We start from the raw sequence: 26,759 nt of genomic DNA on the forward strand, positions 1-26,759 counted from the left end.
GTTATAAAGCCATTTCTAAAGCTTTGGGACTCCAGCGAACCACAGTGAGAGCCATTATTCACAAATGGCAAAAACATGGAACAGTGGAGAACCTTCCCAGGAGTGGCCGGCCGACATAAAGGCTCGTCTCAGTTTTGCCAGAAAACATCTTGATGATCCCCCAGACTTTTGGGAAAATACTCTGTGGACTGACGAGACAAAAGTTGAACTTTTTGGAAGGTGTGTGTCCCATTACGTCTGGCGTAAAAGTAACACTGCATTTCAGAAAAAGAACATCATGCCAACAGTAAAATATGGTGGTGGTAGTGTGATTGTCTGGGGCTGTTTTGCTGCTTCAGGACCTGGAAGACTTGCTGTGATAAATGGAACTATGAATTTTGCTGTTTACCAAAAAATCCTGAAGGAGAATGTCCGGCCATCTGTTCGTGACCTCAAGCTGAAGCGAACTTGGGTTCTGCAGCAGGACAATGATCCAAAACACACCAGCAAGTCCACCTCTGAATGGCTGAAGAAAAACAAAATGAAGACTTTGGAGTGGCCTAGTCAAAGTCCTGACCTGAATCCTATTGAGATGCTGTGGCATGACCTTAAAAAGGTGGTTCATGCTCGAAAACCCTCCAATGTGGCTGAATTACAACAATTCTGCATAGATGAGTGGCCCAAAATTCCTCCACAGCGCTGTAACAGACTCATTGCAAGTTATCGCAAACGCTTGATTGCAGATGTTGCTGCTAAGGGTGGCCCAACCAGTTATTAGGTTTAGGGGGCAAACACTTTTTCACACAGGGCCATGTAGTTTGGGATTTTGTTTTCCCTTAATAATAAAAACCTTCATTTAAAAACTGCATGTTGTGTTTACTTGCGTTATCTTTGACTAATATTTAAATTTGTTTGATGATCTTAAATATTAAAGTGTGACAAACATGCAAAAAAATAAGAAATCAGGAAGGGGGCCAACACTTTTTCACACCACTGTATGTGTACATAGTTGATTAATTTTCAATTTTAATTTAATTATTTTAAGTACATCAAGTTAAACTAAACTGAAAAATGTTGCAACTAGATAAAATAAAAGAAGAGTTTGTATATTTTAGTTATTTTTTTTTATTATTATAGAAATAATGACTTTTCATGATGTTACTTTTAATTTAAGTTTTAGTTTTACTTAACCATAATAACCCTGCCCCAAACTTTTGAACATTAGTCTGTGTGTGTGTGTGTAGCCACTTTTCCAATACCAAAAAAGCAAGTATTTTTCCACTACCAGCATACAAACTTTCATGCAAACTGGGACACACACACTATATGCCTGAGGGATCATCTACTTTCATGGAAGAAAAAAAAAAAACTACACTCATGGGAAAACTTGGTACTTTAATTACACTCTTAAAATAAAAGTTTGACACTGTAAATGTCTTCATTCTCAATTAGTCAATTATCTCTGCAGCTGATGAAACCAATGAAATGTTTTGTTTTTCTTCTGATGGCCTCAAGGGGGCAGTGTATTTCTAAAAAATAAAGCTCCAGCGCTCACCTTGGCTTTCTTCATCTCGGCCACCTCAGACTGCAGTTTCTTGAGCTCTCTCTCGTAGCGGTCCTGGTTCTTCAGCAGACGTGCGTGCTCCTTCTGAGCAGCCTGCAGCTTCAGCAGGTCTCGGTTCATCTCCTTCAGACGCTTCTCATACTCGGATTTGATCTTACTGGCTTTCTCCTCAGTGTAGTTCTCCATGGACACTAAAATCACACAGAAAATTATGGAAGAATTGTTTACTGGGATTATTAAAATTATCGTTTACATTCCAAAGACACTAATTTCTTATGGGTTTGGAACAACACCGATGGTTTAACGGACCCTTTAAAACACCCATTTATATACTTTTGGGGCCTTTTGCCTTGGAGAAATACCAGAAATGCATCACAAACAACAGAAACGATGTCTCCACAAACAGATGTGAAGCTGGCAGATGCTCACTGAGGTTGTGCAGCACGCGGTCTCTCTCCAGCTGTGTGTCTCTGATCTTGTTCTGGAGCAGAATCAGTTTCTCCTCATACTGGCTCCTCAGCGTCAGGAGCCGCCGCTGGCTGTTCTCCAGCTCATCGATGAGTCTCTGCTTGATCTCGATCTCACACGTCAGGTCCGCAAGATCGGCCTGTAAGCTGACTGAGAGATGAGGCACCACAGATTACAAGGTCAGTGTGAATGAAAGGGACTGACTGGACGTTTGTAATAAACACTAGGGCTGTTTTTGAAAATTTCGAATTTCGAAATATTTGTCGAATTTAAAATAAAAATCCACATTCGAACGCAAAAGCGTTGCATTCGAATTTTAGGTGTGCGTCAGGCAGCGTTAACAGTGGCACACAAGATGCGATGACGATGTAGGTGTCATTGCATTTTAATGCTTTTTTAAGCCTATCCAGTTAAACACACTGGATGCGGGCGGCACTGCTCATTCAAAATATCGCAGAAAAAGAGAACATCAATGCGGAGATGATGTTGTTTACGTCAAAACTAAAACCAAGCCATTCACACAGAACACATATTTATTGCATTTTCTAGAGGGACATCTATCACCCTTGCACTCGCGTCTCGCAAAAGACAGCCGAATGTTTAGAAAGCCATGTAAAATTAATGTAAGTTCAACTTTTAAAAAAAAAACATCACAACTTTATGGTGTTTTTTTGCATCCCACTCCAACTCGTGTTTTTAAATGAAAAAAGTGCTCTTTTGTTTTCAGTCCTTAGTATTAAACTATACATACATGCATGATGCTTTTTGTTTCTAATTGTTTAAGCAACGTAATTAATTATAGAAACATTATTTTAAACATTATGCACTTTTTTAAAAGATTGTTCGTGTTATTTTATTGCTTTGAAGAAATGTGCATTAGTAATATTTTGCTCGATGCGCCCTCTTGTGGCCTTATGAGAGAAGCCAAAAGCTTTGCCCCTAACAGAAATTATGCCTTTTAAATTCAAATATTGATAATATTTTAGTACAAAATTCAAATTTCGTTTTTCGGCCAATTTGACAGCCCTAATAAACGCATCTCCGAATGCACCTTTCTCGTCTGAGTCCGAGTCGGAATCCACCAGGCTCTCATCGCTGTCGAACTCTTCCTCCTCCCTGGTCTCCTCTTCCTCCTCCTCCTCCTCCTCATCACAGCCGCTCTCGCCGGGATCATCCTCCTGAAGAGGATACATGCCATCCTGCACAGAGAGATCAAACCTTAAGATTGTCTTTTGTACTCAACGAACCACAAAAAATTATTATATAACATTTAAAATTTTTGGTAATACTTTACTTAAAGCCTTTATGTATAATGCATTATAAAGAGTTGTAAAAGGTGTAACATTATTCATAATGTGCGTTGTAATACATTACATCTTGACGTAAATCATAATAATAACCGAATTTAAAATGCATAGTGTAACAATGAATTGATAAGCGTTATAATGTATTAACTGTGGTTACAATTATTCATGAGATTGTTCAAAGCATTATTAGACAAAACTACTTTTATAATGCATTATACATAAGGCTTTAAGTAAAAAAAAAAAATCATATATATTATGCCTAATCATTTTATCTCAAAATGTTAAAGCTTTATTCATGTAAGATTACAACTTAATATTTTTGAGAAAAAGCAGCAGTGCATCTAGCAGTGTTTTATTATGTCTGTTATATTACAACCTTATTTCTGTCATTTTATGATTTTATTAAAACACTACCATATAACCTTTTCTTTCATATTAAGTCACAATACTACAAATGTATTCTTCTTGCAATACCTTTTTTTATTATTATTCTTGCAGCACAGCGTTATTCTCATAAAATACTGCTTTATTGATCAAATTTTATTCTTGAAACTCCTTTGAGGATTTTTTCCCTCAAAATATTACAACTTTTCCTGTGCCTTTATATTCATAAAACACAAAATAAAAACGTTATTGCAATATTATTTTTTCTCATATTAGATCTCCGTACATTAAAATATTACTCCGCTTTTCCATTTTTAAGCCTTAAAAACTAAGACATAATTCTTGTCATTTTAGAATTTTATTTTTATTAAATCACTGTGCAATGTGTCATTTATATAATATTCAACTTCTTTATTCTCATATTTATTCACACTGCCGTAAAACATAATTCTTGCATTATTACTGCTTCATTCTCAAAACATTGCCATGCAGAAGATTTTTTCCACAGAATATATTACGACTTTTTTTGAAAACCATCTCAAATCTTTGTAAACAGCAGACCCAGTTAGAACATAATGAATACATCTCCTTTCTCTCACCTCTTCAGGTTCATTATCAGAGTCTCCATCTCCATTTTCTCTTCGCTCTTGGTTTTCCCTGCTCAGCCCATTCTCGCTCTTTTCTCCATTTTCCTGAGGATAAAGCTTGGCCCTCTTCTTCAAACCTTTTTCTTTCTCCGGACTGAAGAAAAAAAATGCTGATCTATTATTAAAGTTCCTATAGACAAATACATGCATAAACAAAGCACTGATGTAATCAATAGGACATTCATCACAGTAGTTTGAACACTAAAAAATAAGGGATCGGGGCAATAATTCCGACAATTCCACCAATATCGGACGTGAACGTCATTTAATAGTCATGTAATCGCACCACGGGGACAGAGATTTATCCTGGGTCTTCTGCTTTTTAGCCTTTGCAGGTCAGCTGAGACTTCCAGAAGTAATTCTGTAGTGTTGGCTTCACAAATTACCCATGCTCTCTCTCCCATCACGGCTACATTAGAGCCAATCTGAGAGCGGGACGTTCCTGTAGTCATATTCATTATAGCAGACGATTTACTGAGAGATACTTGTGTCTGTGCCAGCTTGCTGTCCTTAGTTTGAGTCGGTCAGGACATACTGGCACAAACACAGAGATAAATCTAATTCTGGCACATTTTACAGCCTCTTATTGGCTCAGCAACATAAAACAGAAGCGGACAAGCATATTAAAGTCTTCCAAATAGACAATCAGAGGAATAAGTTACAAGACCTCTGCTACCATCAGAAGAGATTGCCAGACATAGACATGAAGTGTCAAGACCACCTGAGACGTCCTAGAGCAGGGTCTCTTATATAATAGCATTAATTAATTCCTATATGCTGTGGATATTGTAGTCTGACAATATCACTTCATTTTAGATGTGACCCTAAAATGTTCACAAATACATTTTCATGCGTGAAAATCTTTTCGGATCTATCTTCCGTGGAGTATGTGTAATTATCATGGTATAATTCCCCTCAACATGAAAAAAAAAAAAAAGTGAGTGAAGTGACATGTGGCCAAGTATGGTGACCCATACTCAGAATGAACGCGCTGATGATGTATCATTTCTGTGTGAACAGGGTGTGCCGAGGTATGCAAATACATACGTTTACAGGCAGGAATGACAGCCTATCGTAGTCATCGGACCGCGGAATTTGATTGGACGAACATTTTATGATTCTACACCTTCCACAGATTATATAAATGCATTTAGACCACTTAACTTAGTCACGAGATGTGAAGAGACTTTCAACCAGTATAACAAAAAGTGTTTTGAACCAAATCATCTACCCTGCCTTTTAAGAGGTGTTTGAGTAATTTTACAAAAATGTGCAAAAGAGATCATAAAAATTCGCAACCAATTCATAATGATGTTTTACGTACAAATACGATTATATGTATCGCAATTATATCATTATATTATATCGTAAGATTATATGAATTTGAACGATTTAAGGGTAAAAAGTCACCATTAAAGGGGTCATATGATGCGATTTCAAGTTTGCCTTTCTCTTTGGAGTGTTATAAGCTGATTGTGCATAGATAAGATCCCTGAAGTTGCAAAGACTAAAGTCTCAAAACCAAAGAGATATTCTTTATCAAAGTTAAGACTCTGCCACGCCCCCCTAAAACGGCTCATTCTAACATGCCCCCACATATCTACCTCACTATGTGGAAATATTTGCATAATGCAGCCCAAATGTGGAGTCAGATTACCTCATGTCTCATTCACCGGTGAGAAAACACTACAGTACGAAGCGCATAATATTACAATAATAATGCCTTCCATTCCCACTCAGAGCGCAATGAAAGCGCTGATGATGTATCATTTCTGTGTGAACAGGGTGTGCCGAGGTATGCAAATACATACGTTTACAGGCAGGAATGACAGCCTATCGTAGTCATCGGACCGCGGAATTTGATTGGACGAACATTTTATGATTCTACACCTTCCACAGATGATATAAAATGCATTTAGACCACTTAACTTAGTCACGAGATGTGAAGAGACTTTCAACCAGTATAACAAAAAGTGTTTTGAACCAAATCATCTACCCTGCCTTTTAAGAGGTGTTTGAGTAATTTTACAAAAATGTGCAAAAGAGATCATAAGAATTCGCAACCAATTCATAATGATGTTTTACGTACAAATACGATTATATGTATCACAATTATATCATTATATTATATCGTAAGATTATATGAATTTGAAAGATTTAAGGGTAAAAAGTCACCATTAAAGGGGTCATATGATGCGATTTCAAGTTTGCCTTTCTCTTTGGAGTGTTATAAGCTGATTTGAGAGAGAGAGAGCGGTGTGTGTGCGTGCGTGCGTGCGTGCGAGAGAGGTGCGTATGCGTGCGCGCGCGAGCGAGAGAGAGAGAGGGGGTCACATCACAGTGGAGTCAGATATGACCCCTTTAAGGTCCAACCCTAACCTGTCCCTCAAGAGGTGTGCAAATGGATCATACAAAATCATACAAAAAAGGTGCTGACGTTTTCGTGATTAATTTGACGAATTAATTTAGTTAATTTTACCTACAAATCGAATGTCTTTGAATATGATCCTATGAATTCGTATGAATTGTAGAAAAAAACGTCACCATGAAGGCCCACCTCTGAACCTAACCCTCAAAAGTTGTGAGTAGATCGTATAAAATGTGCGAAAGAGACCATATGAATTTGTATGATTTATAGGTAAAAAGTCACCATGAAGGTCCGAACCTAACCCATCCCTCAAAATGTGTAGGATAAAATATCACCATAAAAGGTCAACCCATAACCCTACCCCTAAAACTAAACTCAAGAAGTGTGTGAGAGTGTGTGAGTGAATGTGCAAAAAAGGAGCTACGAATTCATAGTGACGTTTTACGTACAAATCATACATGTTTGTGTAGAATCATATGCATTTGTATGATTGATAGGTTACAAGTCACCATGAAGGTGAGACCATTCCTCACGAGATGTGCGAGCAGATTGTCCAAAAAGAGATTGTACTAATTCATACAAACCTACCGAATTCATACGAATTTGTAAAATTTGAAGATAAAACATCAACTAAACCCAACTATCAGGCTAATGTGTAACAAATTCTTACAAATATTTATAAAGATGCTTTAAAAATTGTCAAGAGATCGTGTTGGTGGAGGGCGAGATTTTTAGTGAATAATTACTTTTTTCGGGCTGTTTTGGAAACTTGGCTTCAGAACACTTGGAATTTAGTGCACAAGTAGTATGGAATACTTGTGTACTTTTTTTTTGTAATATTAGGAGCTCGACAGCCCAGTCACCAATTCACTTTCATTCTTTTTAAATGAACAGCCTGGATATTCTACAAAACATCTCTTTTTATTCCACAGAAGAACTTTTTTTTTATAAGGGGGGGCGGGTAAATGATTGTCCATTTGAACGGTTCATTTCAGGGTTTCTGATGGTGGGAAAAGACGCCTGCTGGAGACTAACTCTTCCCAGAATGCCACGACCCTCCAGGTCCTTCTCCTTACCGCTTTGTACTCCATGATCTCCATCTGTAGACGTGCGATCTCTGCTCGTAATGCGCTGATCTGCTGGCTGGTTTTGTCCTGGTTCACCATCACTTTGTTCTTGATGTTGCGAGCCCGATTGGCGTACTTCAGTGTGTTCAGGGTCTCCATGAAGTCACGGTCAGAGGGGCTCACGCAGGCAATCATCACGGTCCGACTAGACAGATATAAAGTAGATGAGAATGCAAGAGGCCAGGAATTCATAAGGGTCTTTCACAAACACACACACACACAAGGCAGAAAGATAAAACACAAACAGATGACAGATAAACACAAACACGCTTTCATGGACTGCACATGCTGCCCGCATATTTTTGTGTATGCGACTGGGATTGAATGTCTTTAAGGAGCGCCTCTGTCTGCAGTCCCTCATGTTTAATTTAATCAACTCCCCCTCTGAGTCTGAAGTGAACCCACATCATAAGAATATATGGGCAGCCTGTGCCGTCCACTGTGGGCTGAGTGACCCAGCACTGTGCCTCCATGCAGATTGATGCAGTGCACTGTTAGCATGCATTAACCTTCAAGGCACAATGACTGCACTGTGCACAGTGACGTTTACAAGTGTGTGAACTTGCATGTATAATCTGAGACCTCTAAACAAAGGATAAAGACAAACAAAGTCTCAATGACAAAAGATAAAGCTTTCTAGATATAGTATCATACAGGGAACTAAATAATTAGGGCTGTCAATGTAATGTTAATTTACTGAAACTGATGATTTGAAAATACATTAAAATGGAAAAAGTATTTTATTGATATTTATCTATCAATAAAATATTTAAAAATCTTAAGTAATCATGCCCCCTGTACTTGTATGTACATTATGAATTAATTAGGGCTGTCAATTTAATGTTCAATTTCCGAGATTAATTATTTAAAAATACAAATTAACATTTTTTTAATTATAAAATAAATAAATATCTAAAATAAATTATTTTAAAACAATCCCAATTAATTATACCCCCTGACTTGTATGTACATTCTGAAATAATTAGGGCTGTTAATTCAATGTTAATTTTCTGAGATTAATTATTTAAAAATACAAATTAATAATATATTATAATTATAATAAATAAATACATTTAAATAAAATCTCAATTAATCATGTCCCCTGACTTGTAAATTCCGAATTGGATCTGTTTAACCTTTACTGAGATTAATTATTATAAATTAATTTTTAAAAATAAAGATATTAAATAAAAAAAATTTTTAAATGATCTTAATTAATCATGCCTCTTTCTTGTTTAAATTCTGCAGTACGTCATTAAAAAAAATTCCATTATTTCATGTGAATAAGCATAAGAGTAACAATAAATAAATGATCCACAATAAAGGATGCATATCACTTTGTCCCACGAGCAGCTTTGGGGCTCTCTGATCACCGTTTGGTTCTTCTTATACCGACCTACAGGTAGAAACTGAAATCAGCTAAACCTGTATTAAGGACTGTTAAAAGATGGACTAATTAAGCAGAGCGGGATTTACAAACAAGCCTGTTTCGACCTCACTGATTGAAGTGTTTTTGAAGCTGCTGCCACCGATTTGGATGAGTTCACGAAGACTGTAACTTCTTATATCAGTTTCTGTGAGGATATGTGCATCCCCACCAGGACATTCTTATCATTCAATAATGATAAAACGAGGTTTACTCGTAAACTCAAACAACTTTGTAATGCCAAAGAAGATGCTTACAGAAGTGGGTATAAAATCTTGTATAGCCAGGCCAGGAACAGACTAACAAAGGAGATCAGAGTGGCTAAAAAAAAAACTACCATGAAAAGCTGAGAAAACAGTTTTCAGCTAACGATCCGGCGTCAGTATGGACTGGTCTCAAAAACATCCCCTTGTACAAGACACCACCGCCACACAACTGGCTGACGATCTGAATGTGTTTTACTGTCGATTTGAAAAGGCCAGTCTACCACCCCCCATTCGCTCTGATCTGCACCTCATACATTCACCTACCCCCCCTGCAATCCCCCTCCCTCATTTTCCCACCATTCAACCTGCACTTAAGGTCTGTGTAGAGGATGTGAATCGGGTCTTCAGGAAGCAGAAATCTAAGAAAGCTTCAGGCCCAGACGGTGTCTCACCTGCCTGTTTAAAAGTCTGCGCTGACCAACTGGCCCCCATCTTCACACAGATCTTCAACAAATCACTGGTGCTGAGTGAAGTTCCCTGCTGCTTCAAACGCTCCACCATCATTCCGGTCCCCAAAAAAATAAAAAATAAAAAAAAAATTTTTTAAATCACTGGACCTAATGATTACAGACCTGTTGCTCTCACATCTGTGGTCATGAAGTCATTTGAGCGACTGGTCCTGGCCTACCTGAAGGACATCACTGGACCCTTGCTGGATTCTCTTCAGTTTGCCTACGGAGCAAACAGGTCTGTGGACGATGCAGTCAACATGGGACCGCATTACATCCTGCAACACCTTGACAAAACTGGGAATTACACAAGGATCCTATTTGTGGACTTCAGTTCGGCCTTCAATATCATCATGCATGACCTTCTCGCAGACAAACTGACACAGTTCTCTGTGCCCACCTCCATCTGTCAGTGGATCACCAGCTCCCTGACAGACAGGCAGCAGCTTGTGAGGCTGGGCAAACTCACATCCAGGACTATCACCATCAGCACTGGTGCCCCTCAGGGTTGTGTTCTCTCCCCACTGCTCTTCTCCCTCTACACGAATGACTGCACTTCAAAGGACCCCTCTGTCGAGCTCCTGAAGTTTGCGGACGACACTACAGTCATCGGCCTTATCAAGGATGGAGACGAGTCTGCTTACAGACAGGAGGTAAAAGAGCTGGCTGTCTGGTGCGGTCAAAATAACCTGGAGCTCAACACGCTCAAAACGGTGGTGATGATCGTGGACTTCAGGAGAAACCCCCCAGCACTCTTCCCACTCACCATCATGAACAGCACTGTGGCTGCAGTAGAGTCATTCAGATTCCTGGGCACTGACTATCTCTCAGGACCTGAAGTGGGACACTCACATCGATTCCATTATAAAAAGGCCCAGCAGAGGTTGTACTTCCTTCACCAGCTGAGGAAATTCAACCTGCCACAGGAGCTGCTGAAACAGTTCTACTCTGCTATCATTGAGTCTGTCCAGTGTTGATCCATGACTGCCTGGTTTGGTTCAGCTACAAAATCAGACATCAAGAGACTACAGCGGACAGTCAGGACTGCTGAGAGGATTATCGGTGCCCCTCTGCCCAGTCTCCAAGATCTTTACATCTCCAGAGTGAGGAAAAGGGCTAAGAAAATCACCTTGTACCCCTCACACCCAGCCCACTCTCTCTTCGAACTCTACAGAGCACTGACCACCAGAACAGCCAGGCACAAGAACAGTTTTTTTTCCCATAGGCTATATTCAGGCTGAGCAATTAAACTTTCATAATTATACATCGTCCATCACAACTGACACAGAATCCAAAATTGGGTAAACTGCACACTTATAACATATCTGTATATTTATTTAAACAATTACAATGTTTTTCCTATACTTCTATTCTGTATATAGTACATTATTTAATTCAGTTTTTTCTTATATTAGTGTTATATTCCATCCCTACTCGCATTACATCCTGCAACACCTTGACAAAACTGGGAATTACACAAGGATCCTATTTGTGGACTTCAGTTCGGCCTTCAATATCATCATGCATGACCTTCTCGCAGACAAACTGACACAGTTCTCTGTGCCCACCTCCATCTGTCAGTGGATCACCAGCTCCCTGACAGACAGGCAGCAGCTTGTGAGGCTGGGCAAACTCACATCCAGGACTATCACCATCAGCACTGGTGCCCCTCAGGGTTGTGTTCTCTCCCCACTGCTCTTCTCCCTCTACACGAATGACTGCACTTCAAAGGACCCCTCTGTCGAGCTCCTGAAGTTTGCGGACGACACTACAGTCATCGGCCTTATCAAGGATGGAGACGAGTCTGCTTACAGACAGGAGGTAAAAGAGCTGGCTGTCTGGTGCGGTCAAAATAACCTGGAGCTCAACACGCTCAAAACGGTGGTGATGATCGTGGACTTCAGGAGAAACCCCCCAGCACTCTTCCCACTCACCATCATGAACAGCACTGTGGCTGCAGTAGAGTCATTCAGATTCCTGGGCACTGACTATCTCTCAGGACCTGAAGTGGGACACTCACATCGATTCCATTATAAAAAGGCCCAGCAGAGGTTGTACTTCCTTCACCAGCTGAGGAAATTCAACCTGCCACAGGAGCTGCTGAAACAGTTCTACTCTGCTATCATTGAGTCTGTCCAGTGTTGATCCATGACTGCCTGGTTTGGTTCAGCTACAAAATCAGACATCAAGAGACTACAGCGGACAGTCAGGACTGCTGAGAGGATTATCGGTGCCCCTCTGCCCAGTCTCCAAGATCTTTACATCTCCAGAGTGAGGAAAAGGGCTAAGAAAATCACCTTGTACCCCTCACACCCAGCCCACTCTCTCTTCGAACTCTACAGAGCACTGACCACCAGAACAGCCAGGCACAAGAACAGTTTTTTTTCCCATAGGCTATATTCAGGCTGAGCAATTAAACTTTCATAATTATACATCGTCCATCACAACTGACACAGAATCCAAAATTGGGTAAACTGCACACTTATAACATATCTGTATATTTATTTAAACAATTACAATGTTTTTCCTATACTTCTATTCTGTATATAGTACATTATTTAATTCAGTTTTTTCTTATATTAGTGTTATATTCCATCCCTACTATGTTATTCCTATGTACGTCTGTACTTTCTTCTGCACTGGAAGCTCCTGTCGTCAAGTCAAATTCCTTGTGTGTGTAAACTTACTTGGTAATGAAGCCCTTCTGATTCTGATTCTGATAAAAGTGTCATAATAGAGGTGGGCTTAGAAGTAGTAAAGTAGGTCTGTAGCATTTATAATTATCTTAATTTAACATAAAATGTAAAATATAACAAAATGTGTATGTGCTTGTCAAGTTTTGCTGTTTTTGTGTACTAAAAGCTACATAAGGAAACTGAACAATGTCTTATTTCACATATAACAATAACAGGTGTACAATGTGTCATGTAAAAGGTGTGGTACAGTAATTATAATGATCAGTTTCTTAAAAACAATAGAAGTCAGTGGGAGGTCCACAAAGCCATCTTCATTACAACCAGAAAAACTTCATAGCTTCATAACAGGACTACTGTAAATATATTTTATATATCTAAAATGTCACAAATTAGGGGTATGGTTAATCTATAGTAATTATAATTAGCTTAATTTAAGAACAATAAAACTCAAAGGGAGTTACCTAGTATGATACAAGAACATGTGTGTGCAACTCGACACAGCAGCTCTGCTCCAAAAACATCTTTTAATTTGACACAGGGTTCCTAAGAATGTGACACTTCTGGTGCGTTTGGGTGTGTGTCCGACCTTACCTGTTTCCTCCCAGCGAGTCCTGCAGCAGGCGTGTGAGTTTGGAGTCTCTGTAAGGCACATGGCCTGCCTTCTTACTCTGATCTCCCAATGCACTGATCACATTACCCAGGGCCAGCTGCCAAACACACACACACACACACACACACAGAGAGAGAGAGAGAGAGAGAGAGAGAGACCCGGTCACGCTCCATCGCATGCTGCAATCTAAGATTAAAAGCTTTTAAATGGGCTCTCTTACAAATGTGTAACTAGGCTTTAAAAACAATAGAGCTCTATTGGGCTCTGAGCTCTCCGAACAATGGCTCTTTTGGCTCTCTTTCAGTCTTTAGCTCTACTTCAGAACTCTCTCACAATGTAATTACCTTTCCTTCCCTTCATCTACTCGGACAACTTTACCCAGCAAGACAGTGAGAGTGCAGTAATGAATGTAGAAGGATGCAGAACTAATGCAACATAAATTTCACACCTTAGTTAACATGGATAAACTTGACTCAGTTGAAAAAAAAAAACTATTACAATTATAATGAAGTCTAGGACTTTGAAAATCCCTGACAAAGTCAGTTTTGTGGTGTTGAGGTGTTGGCTTAGTTCTGAGAGCTTTCTCGAGTGTCATGGTTAAAGGGACTGGTAATTTGAAGAGTTAGTTTATCCAAAAATGAAAATTAGCTCATGAATTACTCACCCTCAAAGCATCCTAGGTGTATATGACTTTCTTCTTTCAGACGAATCCAGTCGGGAGTTATGTTAAAAATTGTCTTTGATCTTCCAAGCTGTTTAATGGCAGTCAGCGGGTGTTGTAGTGCATCAGTCCAAAAGATGTGAAATAAAGCGCATCCATCCATAACAAAAAGTGCCTCACAGAGCTCCGAGGGGTGAACAAAGGCCTCCTGTAGCGAATCGATATGTTTTTGTAAGAAAAATAACCATTTTTAAAACATAATAATCAATTTAATCTAGCTTGCGCTCACTGTCGTACACGGAAGCAGCTCCGGGCGGATGACGTAGGATGTCGGCGTTGCTCATGCGCCGCTCAGAAGTGATGCACGCGGAAGCGCAGCAGAGAGATCAAAACAAAACAATGGTCACTAATTAGAAGTACAAAACGAGGATTTGTAAAGAAGAATGTCGGAGGATTTCAATATAAACCAAGAGGAGACTGGTTTTCCTTTGCTAAAGTAAGGAAACTTTGCTTCTTTTGCTCCTGTAAACAAACGTTGGTTTTCACAAGACTCACCGGCGCATGCGCAACACTAACATCTTACTTCATCCGCCTGGAGCTGCTTCCAACTGTTAGCGCAAGATAGATTAAAGTGATTATTATGTTTTGAATATGGATATTTTTCTTACAAAAACACATCGATTCGCTACAGGAGGCCTTTGTTCACCCCCCGGAGCCGTGTGAGACACTTTTTATTATGGATGGATGCGTTTATTTAACTTCTTTTGGACTGATGAACTGCAACACTGCCGCTGACTGCCATTAAACAGCTTGGAAGATCAAAGTCGATTTTTAATATAACTCCGACTGGACTCATCTGAAAGGAGGAAGTCATAGATGCCTAGGATGGCTTGAGGGTGAGTAAATAATGGGCTAATTTTCATTTTTGGGTGAACTAACCATTTAATGTCAATACAGTCATGATCTAAATAAACAAGTTTGGAAACATCTATTTGTTTATTATTTTCATAATTTATTATATTTATAACTATTTTAATATTTTCCACATTTTATTTGAACAAATATAGTTTAAATATATTATTATTATTATTATTATTATTAATAATAATAATAATAATACTCAAATCATCAAACCTATGAAGCAACAAATGAAAGTATGGGAATCATATATTGACTGAAAATAAAACCATTTAAACAATCTAATATTTTAGCATTTTGAAAATTGCCAGCATTTGACTAGAAATATAAACACATTTGTATTTACTATTAATTTGCTTACTAAAAACTTATATTTGCAAACAAAATATAATAAAATATACAGCGGGTAAAAAAAAAAAAAAGTATTCAACATCACCATTTTTCTCAGTAAATATATTTCTAAAGGTGCGGTTGACAGGAAATTTTCACCAGATGACGGTATCAATCCAAGTAATCCATACATACAAAGAAAGCAAAACAAATATGTTCAGAAATTAAGTTCCGTGTAATAAAGTGGAATGACACGGGGGAAAAGTATTAAACACATGAAGAAAGGGAGGTGCAAGAAGGCATGGAAAGCCAAGACACCAGCAGAAATCTATCAGTAATTAGAAAGCAATCCTGCCCCTAGTCAGTGGAAATTAATATTAGTTGGTTCAGTCCCAACTGATGGCCTATAAAAAGGTGTCTCATGACCCCTCATGTCACAAAAGAAACATTTTATCATGGGTAAAAGCAAAGAGCTTTCTCAAGACATTCGCAACCTTGTTGTTGCAAAACATACTGATGGCATTGGTTACAGAAGGATTTCTATACTTCTGAATGTTCCAGTGAACACTGTTGGGGCCATAATCCGGAAGTGGAAAGAACAATTTCACCATAAACCGGCCAAGACCAGGTGCTCCTCGCAAGATTTCTGACAGAGGAGTGAAAATAATTATTAGAAGAGTTGTCCAAGAGCCAAGGATCACTTGTGAAGAGCTTCAGAAAGACCTGGAATTAGCCGGTACAATTGTTTCAAAGAAAACAATAAGTAATGCACTCAACCGCCGTGGCCTGTATGCATGCTCACCATGCAAGGCTCTATTGCTGAAGAAAAAGCATGTTGAAGCTCTTTTAAAGTTTGCTGCACAACATTTAGACAAGCCTGTGAAATACTGGGAGAATATAGTCTGGTCAGATGAGACAAATTTCACTCTTTGATGCCATAATGCACACCATGTTTGGCGATCAAATGGCACTGCACATCACCCCAAAACATCATGGGGTAGCACTGGCAAAATTCATATAATTGAAGGAAGGATGAATGGAAAAATGTTGATGAAGGAGATGAAACAAGGGTGGATATTTCAGCAAGTCAATGATCCCAAACACAGCCAAGGAAACTCTCAATTGGTTTCAGAGAAAGAAAGTAAAGCTGCTAGAATGGCCCAGCCAATCACCTGACTTGAATCCAATAGAAAATCTATGGAAAGAACTAAACATCAGAGTTCATAGAAGAGGCCATGGAACCTTCAAGATTTGAAGACTGTTTGTGTGGAAGAATAGGCCAAAATCACACCTGAGCAATGCATGCGACTAGTTTCTCCAAACAGGAGGCGTCTTGAAGCAGTCATTAACAACAAAGGCTTTTGTACGAAGTATTAACTAGATTTAAGTAAGCGTGTTCAATACTTCTCCCCTGGGTCATTCCAACTTATTTGTATTGTTTTCTTTGTATGTATGGATTACTTGGGTTGTTACCAACATCTGGTGAAATTTCCTGTCATCAGCACCTTTAGAAATATATTTACTGAGAAAAATGGCAATGTGTTCAATACTTATTTTAACCGCTGTATGTATATACAGTGGGGAAAAAAAGTCTTTAGTCAGCCACCAATTGTGCATATTGTAGGATTTTTAAAGAATTTATTTGCAAGTTATGGTGGAAAATAAGTATTTGGTCAATAACAACATTTCATCTCAATACTTTGTTATATACCTTTTGTTGGCAATGACAGAGGTCAAACTTTTTCTGTAAGTCTTCACAAGGTTTTCACATACTGTTGCTGGTATTTTGGCCCATTCCTTCATGCAGATCTCCTCTAGAGCAGTATTGTTTTGGGGCTGTCGCTGGGCAACACAGATTTTCAACTCCCTCCAACGATTTTCTATGGGGTTGAGATCTGGAGACTGGCTAGGCCACTCCAGGACCTTGAAATGCTTCTTACGAAGCCACTCCTTCGTTGCCCGGGCGGTGTGTTTGGGATCATTGTCATGCTGAAAGACCCAGCCACGTTTCATCTTCAGTGCCCTTGCTGATGGAAGGAGGTTTTCACTCAATCTCACGATACATGGCCCCATTCATTCTTTCGTTTACACGGATCAGTCATCCTGGTCCCTTTGCAGATAAACAGCCCCAAAGCATGATGTTTCCACCCCCATGCTTCACAGTAGGTATGGAGGTATGGTGATGCAACTCCGCATTCTTTCTCCTCCAAACACGACAAGTTGAGTTTTTACCAAAAAGTTCTATTTTGGTTTTTTGGTTTCCATATGACATTCTCCCAATGCTCTTCTGGATCATCCAAATGCTCTCTAGCAAACTTCAGACGGGCCTGGACATGTACTGGCTTAAGCAGGGGGACACGTCTGGCACTGCAGGATTTGAGTCCTGGCGGCGCAGTGTGTTACTGATGGTAGCCTTTGTTACTTTGGTCCCAGCTCTCTGCAGGTCATTCACCAGGTCCCCCCGTGTGGTTCTGGGATCATTTTGACCCCACGGGGTGAGATCTTGCGTGGAGCCCCAGATCGAGGGAGATTATCAGTGGTCTTGTATGTCTTCCATTTTCTAATAATTGCTCCCACAGTTGATTTCTTCACACCAAGCTGTTTACCTATTGCAGATTCAGTCTTCCCAGCCTGGTGGAGGTCTACAATTTTGGTCTTGGCCATGGTGGAGTTTGGAGTGTGGCTGTTTGAGGTTGTGGACAGGTGTCTTTTATACTGATAACGGGTTCAAACAGATGCCATTAATACAGGTAACGAGTGGAGGACAGAGGAGCCTCTTAAAGAAGAAGTTACAGGTCTGTGAGAGCCAGAAATCTTGCTTGTTTGTAGGTGACCAAATACTTATTTTACAGAGGAATTTACCAATTAATTCTTAAAAAATCCTACAATGTGATTTTCTGGATTTTTTTTCTCATTTTGTCTCTCATAGTTGAGGTATACCTATGATGAAAATTACAGGCCTCGCTCAGCTTTTTAAGTGGGAGAACTTGCACAATTGGTGGCTGACTAAATACTTTTTTGCCCCACTGTATAAATGTATATAAATTCTACATTGTGTCAGGACAATTTTTAATATAACTTTGATTGGATTCGTCTGAAAGAAGAAAGTCAAATACAGCTAGGATGGCTCGAGGGTGAGTAAATAACAGGCTAATTTTCATTTTTGGGTGAACTATCCCTTTAAGCGCCTGATGAACTGTTAAGGAGTAAGAAAATATTGACTTCCCATGGCATGTTGAATTAGAACATTCTGTCAAACTACAGCCTATAAGTGCCTAAATAATATAAAACACTCACACACACATTAGATAGATAGATAGATAGATAGATAGATAGATAGATAGATAGATAGATAGATAGATAGATAGATAGATAGATAGATAGATAGATAGATAGATAGATAGATAGATAGATATTTGTCGGCTGCACATCCATGATGCAAATCTCCCATTCCACCACATCCCAAAGGTGCTCTATTGGATTGAGATCTGGTGACTGTGGAGGCTATTTGAGTAAAGTGAACTCATTGTCATGTTCAAGAAACCAGTCTGAGATGATTTGAGCTTTATGACATGGTGCATTATCCTGCTGGAAGTAGCCATCAGAAGATGGATACACTGTAGTCATAAAAGGATGGACATGGTCAGCAACAATACTCAGGTAGGCTTGTGGCGTTTAAACTATGCTCAATTGGTACTAAGGGGCCCAAAGTGTGCCAAGAAAATATCCCCCACACCATTACACCACCACCACCAGCCTGAACCGTTGAGACAAGGCAGGATGGATCCATGCTTTCATATTCTTTACGCCAAATTCTGACCCTACCATCTGAATGTCGCAATAGATAGATAGATAGATAGATAGATAGATAGATAGATATTTGTCGGCTGCACATCCATGATGCAAATCTCCCATTCCACCACATCCCAAAGGTGCTCTATTGGATTGAGATCTGGTGACTGTGGAGGCTATTTGAGTAAAGTGAACTCATTGTCATGTTCAAGAAACCAGTCTGAGATGATTTGAGCTTTATGACATGGTGCATTATCCTGCTGGAAGTAGCCATCAGAAGATGGATACACTGTAGTCATAAAAGGATGGACATGGTCAGCAACAATACTCAGGTAGGCTTGTGGCGTTTAAACTATGCTCAATTGGTACTAAGGGGCCCAAAGTGTGCCAAGAAAATATCCCCCACACCATTACACCACCACCACCAGCCTGAACCGTTGAGACAAGGCAGGATGGATCCATGCTTTCATATTCTTTACGCCAAATTCTGACCCTACCATCTGAATGTCGCAGCAGAAATCGAGACTCATCAGACCAGGCAACATTTTTCCAATCTTCTATTGGCCAATTTTGGTGAGCCTGTGCGAATTGTAGCCTCAGTTTCCTGTTCTTAGCTGACAGGAGTGGCACCCGGTGTGGTCTTCTGCTGCTGTAGCCCATCTGCTTCAGGGTTCGACGTGTTGTGCGTTCAGAGATGGTATTCTGCATACCTTGGTTGTAACGAGTGGTTATTTGAGTTACTGTTGCCTTTCTATCATCTCTAACCAGTAGGGATAGGCGATATCTTATCGTTTGGATAAAACTCCCCATGATAAGGATTAGTCCTCCCGCGATAATAACGATAGTCTAGTTGTTGACATATTTCTGTGTGCGAAAGTGCCGAGCGACATCGCGGAAGGTGGACGTGAAATTGAGGAGGAGTAGACTATATCGCTAAATGAGGAACTCGAGCTGTAACTGGTTTGGTTAGGGCTGTACAGTGCACAAAAAAATCGGTCTGAATAAATGTACTACAGTAGCATGTGTGCGATACAGTTTTGCATGTGTATGAGCCTGTTTACAAAGCTGTTGTCCAACAAAGATATCGTTTATTGACATGCTTTTTCTCCAAATTAACTTAACGTAGTCGAGTGTTTGAAATACTTATTTTTGTGACCAGACGTGGTTTCATATTACAGAATGACAGTATTATATACAGTGATAAAGGCCATGTCGATTAACATTGCATTATAAATATACTTTCCTTATAAAAATTACCCAAGATTGAAGAACACCGATAAACCATATATTTTGTGCAATCGTATGTTTATTTTCCTCGGGTTTCATCAGTTAAAATGTCTCTATCTCTGTTGTGTGTTTTATTCAGTAATAACTGGATACCGTCCTGGAGCATCGTCAGTAGTATTTCTTCTGCTATGGATATGCGGAGCGCCCTCCGGCTTCCAGTATGAATTAAAACAGTCTTTACATTACGTGTGTACTCAATGATCACAACACCCTAGTTTGGGTAAAAATAGGAAAGATAATACTTTTCTCTAAAGAAACAGGATTCCCTGAATTATCACCACTGATATCGTTATCGTAATAAATACCAGAAATATCATGATATATTTTAAAGTCCATATCGCCCATCCCTACTAACCAGTCTGCCCATTCTCCTCTGAGCTCTGACATCAACAAGGCATTTTCGTCCACACAACTGCCGCTCACTGGATATTTTCTCTTTTTCAGACCATTCTCTGTAAACCCTAGAGATGGTTGTGCGTGAAAATCCCAGTAGATCTGCAGTTTTTGAAATACTCAGACCAGCCCGTCTGGCACCAACAACCATTCCACGTTCAAAGTCACTTAAATCCCCTTTCTTCCCCATTCTGATGCCCGGTTTGAACTTCAAGTTGTCTTCACCCCATCTAGATGCCTAAATGCATTGAGTTGCTGCATGTAATTGGCTGATTAGCAATTTGTGTTACCAAGCAATTGAACAGGTGTACCTAATAAAATGGCCGGTGAGCGTATATATCCTATGTAAACAAGTAATTATCATAACTAGGATGTTACTTTATTGCAGTTATATTATCAACCAACTTTGCATAGATGATAGCACAAAAGACCATTTCACAAAAATATATATATAAAAGCAATCAAACAAATAAATAAACCTTATGAGTGATCATGACCCGGGTCTCTACTAAAACAGTTCACACTTCAAACCATCCCCCACCCCACCCCCCAATCAAAACTACGCCCTATATATATACACATACACACACACATGTACAGTATATATAAGCACACATACACAGCTGACATTCAAAAGTCTGGGATAAGTAAGATTTTAGTATTTGATTGTTTTTTTTTTTAAAGTCGTCGCATGCTCATCAAGACTGCATTTATTTGATCAAAAATACAGAAAAAATTTATATTGTGAAATATTATTACAATTTAAAATAGTGGTTTTCTATTTTTAGTATACTTTAAATACAATTTATTCCTGTGCTGCAAAGCTGAATTTTCAGCATCATTACTCCAGTCTCTAGTCACACGATCCTTAGAAATCACTCTAATTATGCTGATTTATTATCAATGTTTGAAACCGTTTTTGCGGTTTAATATTTTTTTGGAACCTGAGATACTTTTTCAGGAACAGCATTTATTCAAAATAGAAATCTTTTCTAACAATATAAGCCTTTACTATAATTTTGTATATGTTTAACACATAATTTCTGAATAAAAGTATTATTTCGTCAAAACACAGCAAAGCATTGTGTCTTGATCAACAGGGTAATGCAAATCCCCTTAAAATGGCCCTAGGGGAAAATGTAGCCGTCAGGGGGCCGTCCTGTTGGCCAGTTCCTAGTTTCTAAAACTAACCCGGTGTGAAAGCCCCTGTAGTCTGAATACCACACGTACCAGGCCACAGTTGATAGAGATGCCCTCTCTCGCTCTCTCTCCTGTGGCTCCTGTGCGCTTGAGCCGCTCTGATCCAGCCAGGTCCACAAAGTGAAACTTAGCAGTGAGCGTCTCATACTCGGGCTGAGAGATGGAGCCATCAGACACACCGTTCATCTCTCCGTTCACCTGGAAGAGTAAGAAACAACTGCAGCTTTAAGTCACTAACACAAGCATCTTAAATTACAAATGCAAAATTATGTGCACAACCTTCATCGTTCCTGCATTTTCAATGTGCACTGACATGTTCAGTGTTGATGTTTCTAATGCCAGTGGTTTTATATAATTGCTCTGTTTTGTACCGCAGCAGTCTGAGCTCTATGAATTTTAATATTTTAAAACTTGCGACCTGCTTAAACTTGTTAATGGCTTTATCCAGTAGTTTAGGATTATAGCTCTCAACATGATGCATGCAGTTTTAATGAATATTCACGCGTGTTGTCAGGTGTTGTTGGCATCACTGTGAGCATCTAAAGCGGCTCCTGACTGATGAGTTGATGTGCCGTACCTGTGGCTGCGGGCAGACTCTCATCTGGCAGAGGTGGATGGTGAAGATGGCATGAGAGCGAGAGCTCTGGGCGTTCATCTGCGTGCTGGCGGTGGTGCGGGAAAGAGCGCCCAGCTTCAGACACTGCAGCATCTGAGGAGAAAGCATGCAGTACTGTTATTATACTCACTAAAGCTTTCTGTTGTACTCAAGTCATCAAGTAATAAGAGCCATTTAAAGCAAATAAACATGAAGTCAACAATAGAATTACATTCACAAAGCATTTCACTTTCATCATCTGTCACGTTTCTGAGTGAAAACAAACAATCAATGAGAAATAATGTAGGGTGGAACTGTGACAGTAGCTGTTGTCAAAACAATGTAGCTTCTCCAGCAACAAGCTACTTTTTTTCCCCTAGTGTTTATATAACATTGCACTCTGCAAAAACTGCACGTTTTAATAATAATAATAATTATTATTATTATTAAAACGTGCAGTTTTTGCAGAGTGCAATGTTATATAAACACTAGGGGAAAAAAAGTAGCTTGTTGCTGGAGAAGCTACATTGTTTTGACAACAGCTACTGTCACAGTTCCACCCTACATTATTTCTCATTGATTGTTTGTTTTCACTCAGAAACGTGACAGATGATGAAAGTGAAATGCTTTGTGAATGTAATTCTATTGTTGACTTCATGTTTATTTGCTTTAAATGGCTCTTATTACTTGATGACTTGAGTACAACAGAAAGCTTTAGTGAGTATAATAACAGTACTGCATGCTTTCTCCTCAGATGCTGCAGTGTCTGAAGCTGGGCGCTCTTTCCCGCACCACCGCCAGCACGCAGATGAACGCCCAGAGCTCTCGCTCTCATGCCATCTTCACCATCCACCTCTGCCAGATGAGAGTCTGCCCGCAGCCACAGGTACGGCACATCAACTCATCAGTCAGGAGCCGCTTTAGATGCTCACAGTGATGCCAACAACACCTGACAACACGCGTGAATATTCATTAAAACTGCATGCATCATGTTGAGAGCTATAATCCTAAACTACTGGATAAAGCCATTAACAAGTTTAAGCAGGTCGCAAGTTTTAAAATATTAAAATTCATAGAGCTCAGACTGCTGCGGTACAAAACAGAGCAATTATATAAAACCACTGGCATTAGAAACATCAACACTGAACATGTCAGTGCACATTGAAAATGCAGGAACGATGAAGGTTGTGCACATAATTTTGCATTTGTAATTTAAGATGCTTGTGTTAGTGACTTAAAGCTGCAGTTGTTTCTTACTCTTCCAGGTGAACGGAGAGATGAACGGTGTGTCTGATGGCTCCATCTCTCAGCCCGAGTATGAGACGCTCACTGCTAAGTTTCACTTTGTGGACCTGGCTGGATCAGAGCGGCTCAAGCGCACAGGAGCCACAGGAGAGAGAGCGAGAGAGGGCATCTCTATCAACTGTGGCCTGGTACGTGTGGTATTCAGACTACAGGGGCTTTCACACCGGGTTAGTTTTAGAAACTAGGAACTGGCCAACAGGACGGCCCCCTGACGGCTACATTTTCCCCTAGGGCCATTTTAAGGGGATTTGCATTACCCTGTTGATCAAGACACAATGCTTTGCTGTGTTTTGACGAAATAATACTTTTATTCAGAAATTATGTGTTAAACATATAAAAAATTATAGTAAAGGCTTATATTGTTAGAAAAGATTTCTATTTTGAATAAATGCTGTTCCTGAAAAAGTATCTCAGGTTCCAAAAAAATATTAAACCGCAAAAACGGTTTCAAACATTGATAATAAATCAGCATAATTAGAGTGATTTCTAAGGATCGTGTGACTAGGTAATTGGCTGATTAGCAATTTGTGTTACCAAGCAATTGAACAGGTGTACCTAATAAAATGGCCGGTGAGCGTATATATCCTATGTAAACAAGTAATTATCATAACTAGGATGTTACTTTATTGCAGTTATATTATCAACCAACTTTGCATAGATGATAGCACAAAAGACCATTTCACAAAAATATATATATAAAAGCAATCAAACAAATAAATAAACCTTATGAGTGATCATGACCCGGGTCTCTACTAAACCAGTTCACACTTCAAACCATCCCCCACCCCTCCCCCCAATCAAAACTACGCCCTATATATATACACATACACACACACATGTACAGTATATATAAGCACACATACACAGCTGACATTCAAAAGTCTGGGATAAGTAAGATTTTAGTATTTGATTGTTTTTTTTTTAAAGTCGTCGCATGCTCATCAAGACTGCATTTATTTGATCAAAAATACAGAAAAAATTTATATTGTGAAATATTATTACAATTTAAAATAGTGTTTTTCTATTTTTAGTATACTTTAAATACAATTTATTCCTGTGCTGCAAAGCTGAATTTTCAGCATCATTACTCCAGTCTCTAGTCACACGATCCTTAGAAATCACTCTAATTATGCTGATTTATTATCAATGTTTGAAACCGTTTTTGCGGTTTAATATTTTTTTGGAACCTGAGATACTTTTTCAGGAACAGCATTTATTCAAAATAGAAATCTTTTCTAACAATATAAGCCTTTACTATAATTTTGTATATGTTTAACACATAATTTCTGAATAAAAGTATTATTTCGTCAAAACACAGCAAAGCATTGTGTCTTGATCAACAGGGTAATGCAAATCCCCTTAAAATGGCCCTAGGGGAAAATGTAGCCGTCAGGGGGCCGTCCTGTTGGCCAGTTCCTAGTTTCTAAAACTAACCCGGTGTGAAAGCCCCTGTAGTCTGAATACCACACGTACCAGGCCACAGTTGATAGAGATGCCCTCTCTCGCTCTCTCTCCTGTGGCTCCTGTGCGCTTGAGCCGCTCTGATCCAGCCAGGTCCACAAAGTGAAACTTAGCAGTGAGCGTCTCATACTCGGGCTGAGAGATGGAGCCATCAGACACACCGTTCATCTCTCCGTTCACCTGGAAGAGTAAGAAACAACTGCAGCTTTAAGTCACTAACACAAGCATCTTAAATTACAAATGCAAAATTATGTGCACAACCTTCATCGTTCCTGCATTTTCAATGTGCACTGACATGTTCAGTGTTGATGTTTCTAATGCCAGTGGTTTTATATAATTGCTCTGTTTTGTACCGCAGCAGTCTGAGCTCTATGAATTTTAATATTTTAAAACTTGCGACCTGCTTAAACTTGTTAATGGCTTTATCCAGTAGTTTAGGATTATAGCTCTCAACATGATGCATGCAGTTTTAAATTTCACAAAAATATATATATAAAAGCAATCAAACAAATAAATAAACCTTATGAGTGATCATGACCCGGGTCTCTACTAAAACAGTTCACACTTCAAACCATCCCCCACCCCACCCCCCAATCAAAACTACGCCCTATATATATACACATACACACACACATGTACAGTATATATAAGCACACATACACAGCTGACATTCAAAAGTCTGGGATAAGTAAGATTTTAGTATTTGATTGTTTTTTTTTTTAAAGTCGTCGCATGCTCATCAAGACTGCATTTATTTGATCAAAAATACAGAAAAAATTTATATTGTGAAATATTATTACAATTTAAAATAGTGGTTTTCTATTTTTAGTATACTTTAAATACAATTTATTCCTGTGCTGCAAAGCTGAATTTTCAGCATCATTACTCCAGTCTCTAGTCACACGATCCTTAGAAATCACTCTAATTATGCTGATTTATTATCAATGTTTGAAACCGTTTTTGCGGTTTAATATTTTTTTGGAACCTGAGATACTTTTTCAGGAACAGCATTTATTCAAAATAGAAATCTTTTCTAACAATATAAGCCTTTACTATAATTTTGTATATGTTTAACACATAATTTCTGAATAAAAGTATTATTTCGTCAAAACACAGCAAAGCATTGTGTCTTGATCAACAGGGTAATGCAAATCCCCTTAAAATGGCCCTAGGGGAAAATGTAGCCGTCAGGGGGCCGTTCTGTTGGCCAGTTCCTAGTTTCTAAAACTAACCCGGTGTGAAAGCCCCTGTAGTCTGAATACCACACGTACCAGGCCACAGTTGATAGAGATGCCCTCTCTCGCTCTCTCTCCTGTGGCTCCCGTGCGCTTGAGCCGCTCTGATCCAGCCAGGTCCACAAAGTGAAACTTAGCAGTGAGCGTCTCATACTCGGGCTGAGAGATGGAGCCATCAGACACACCGTTCATCTCTCCGTTCACCTGGAAGAGTAAGAAACAACTGCAGCTTTAAGTCACTAACACAAGCATCTTAAATTACAAATGCAAAATTATGTGCACAACCTTCAT

The 26,759-nt window shown here is 39.2% G+C and overlaps 1 protein-coding gene across 1 annotated transcript in view; it reads right to left on the reverse strand.

Annotated features, from left to right (window-relative positions):
* LOC107555981 (kinesin-like protein KIF21B) overlaps positions 1 to 26,759 on the reverse strand; it is a 104,770-nt gene that overhangs the window by 32,990 nt on the left and 45,021 nt on the right. Inside the window, exons 6-15 of the mRNA XM_016238946.1 lie at positions 26,505 to 26,672; positions 25,246 to 25,413; positions 22,450 to 22,581; positions 21,903 to 22,070; positions 13,273 to 13,388; positions 7,705 to 7,989; positions 4,302 to 4,443; positions 3,063 to 3,210; positions 1,973 to 2,161; positions 1,535 to 1,734 (exon numbers count right to left, since the gene is read on the reverse strand). Coding sequence (XP_016094432.1) covers positions 1,535 to 1,734; positions 1,973 to 2,161; positions 3,063 to 3,210; positions 4,302 to 4,443; positions 7,705 to 7,989; positions 13,273 to 13,388; positions 21,903 to 22,070; positions 22,450 to 22,581; positions 25,246 to 25,413; positions 26,505 to 26,672 — 1,716 coding nt within the window. The remainder of the gene's footprint in view (positions 1 to 1,534; positions 1,735 to 1,972; positions 2,162 to 3,062; positions 3,211 to 4,301; positions 4,444 to 7,704; positions 7,990 to 13,272; positions 13,389 to 21,902; positions 22,071 to 22,449; positions 22,582 to 25,245; positions 25,414 to 26,504; positions 26,673 to 26,759) is intronic.

The sequence above is a fragment of the Sinocyclocheilus grahami genome, unplaced genomic scaffold (genome assembly GCF_001515645.1).
Source record: "Sinocyclocheilus grahami isolate Dianchi unplaced genomic scaffold, SAMN03320097.WGS_v1.1 scaffold552.1, whole genome shotgun sequence".
Lineage (NCBI taxonomy): Eukaryota > Metazoa > Chordata > Actinopteri > Cypriniformes > Cyprinidae > Sinocyclocheilus > Sinocyclocheilus grahami.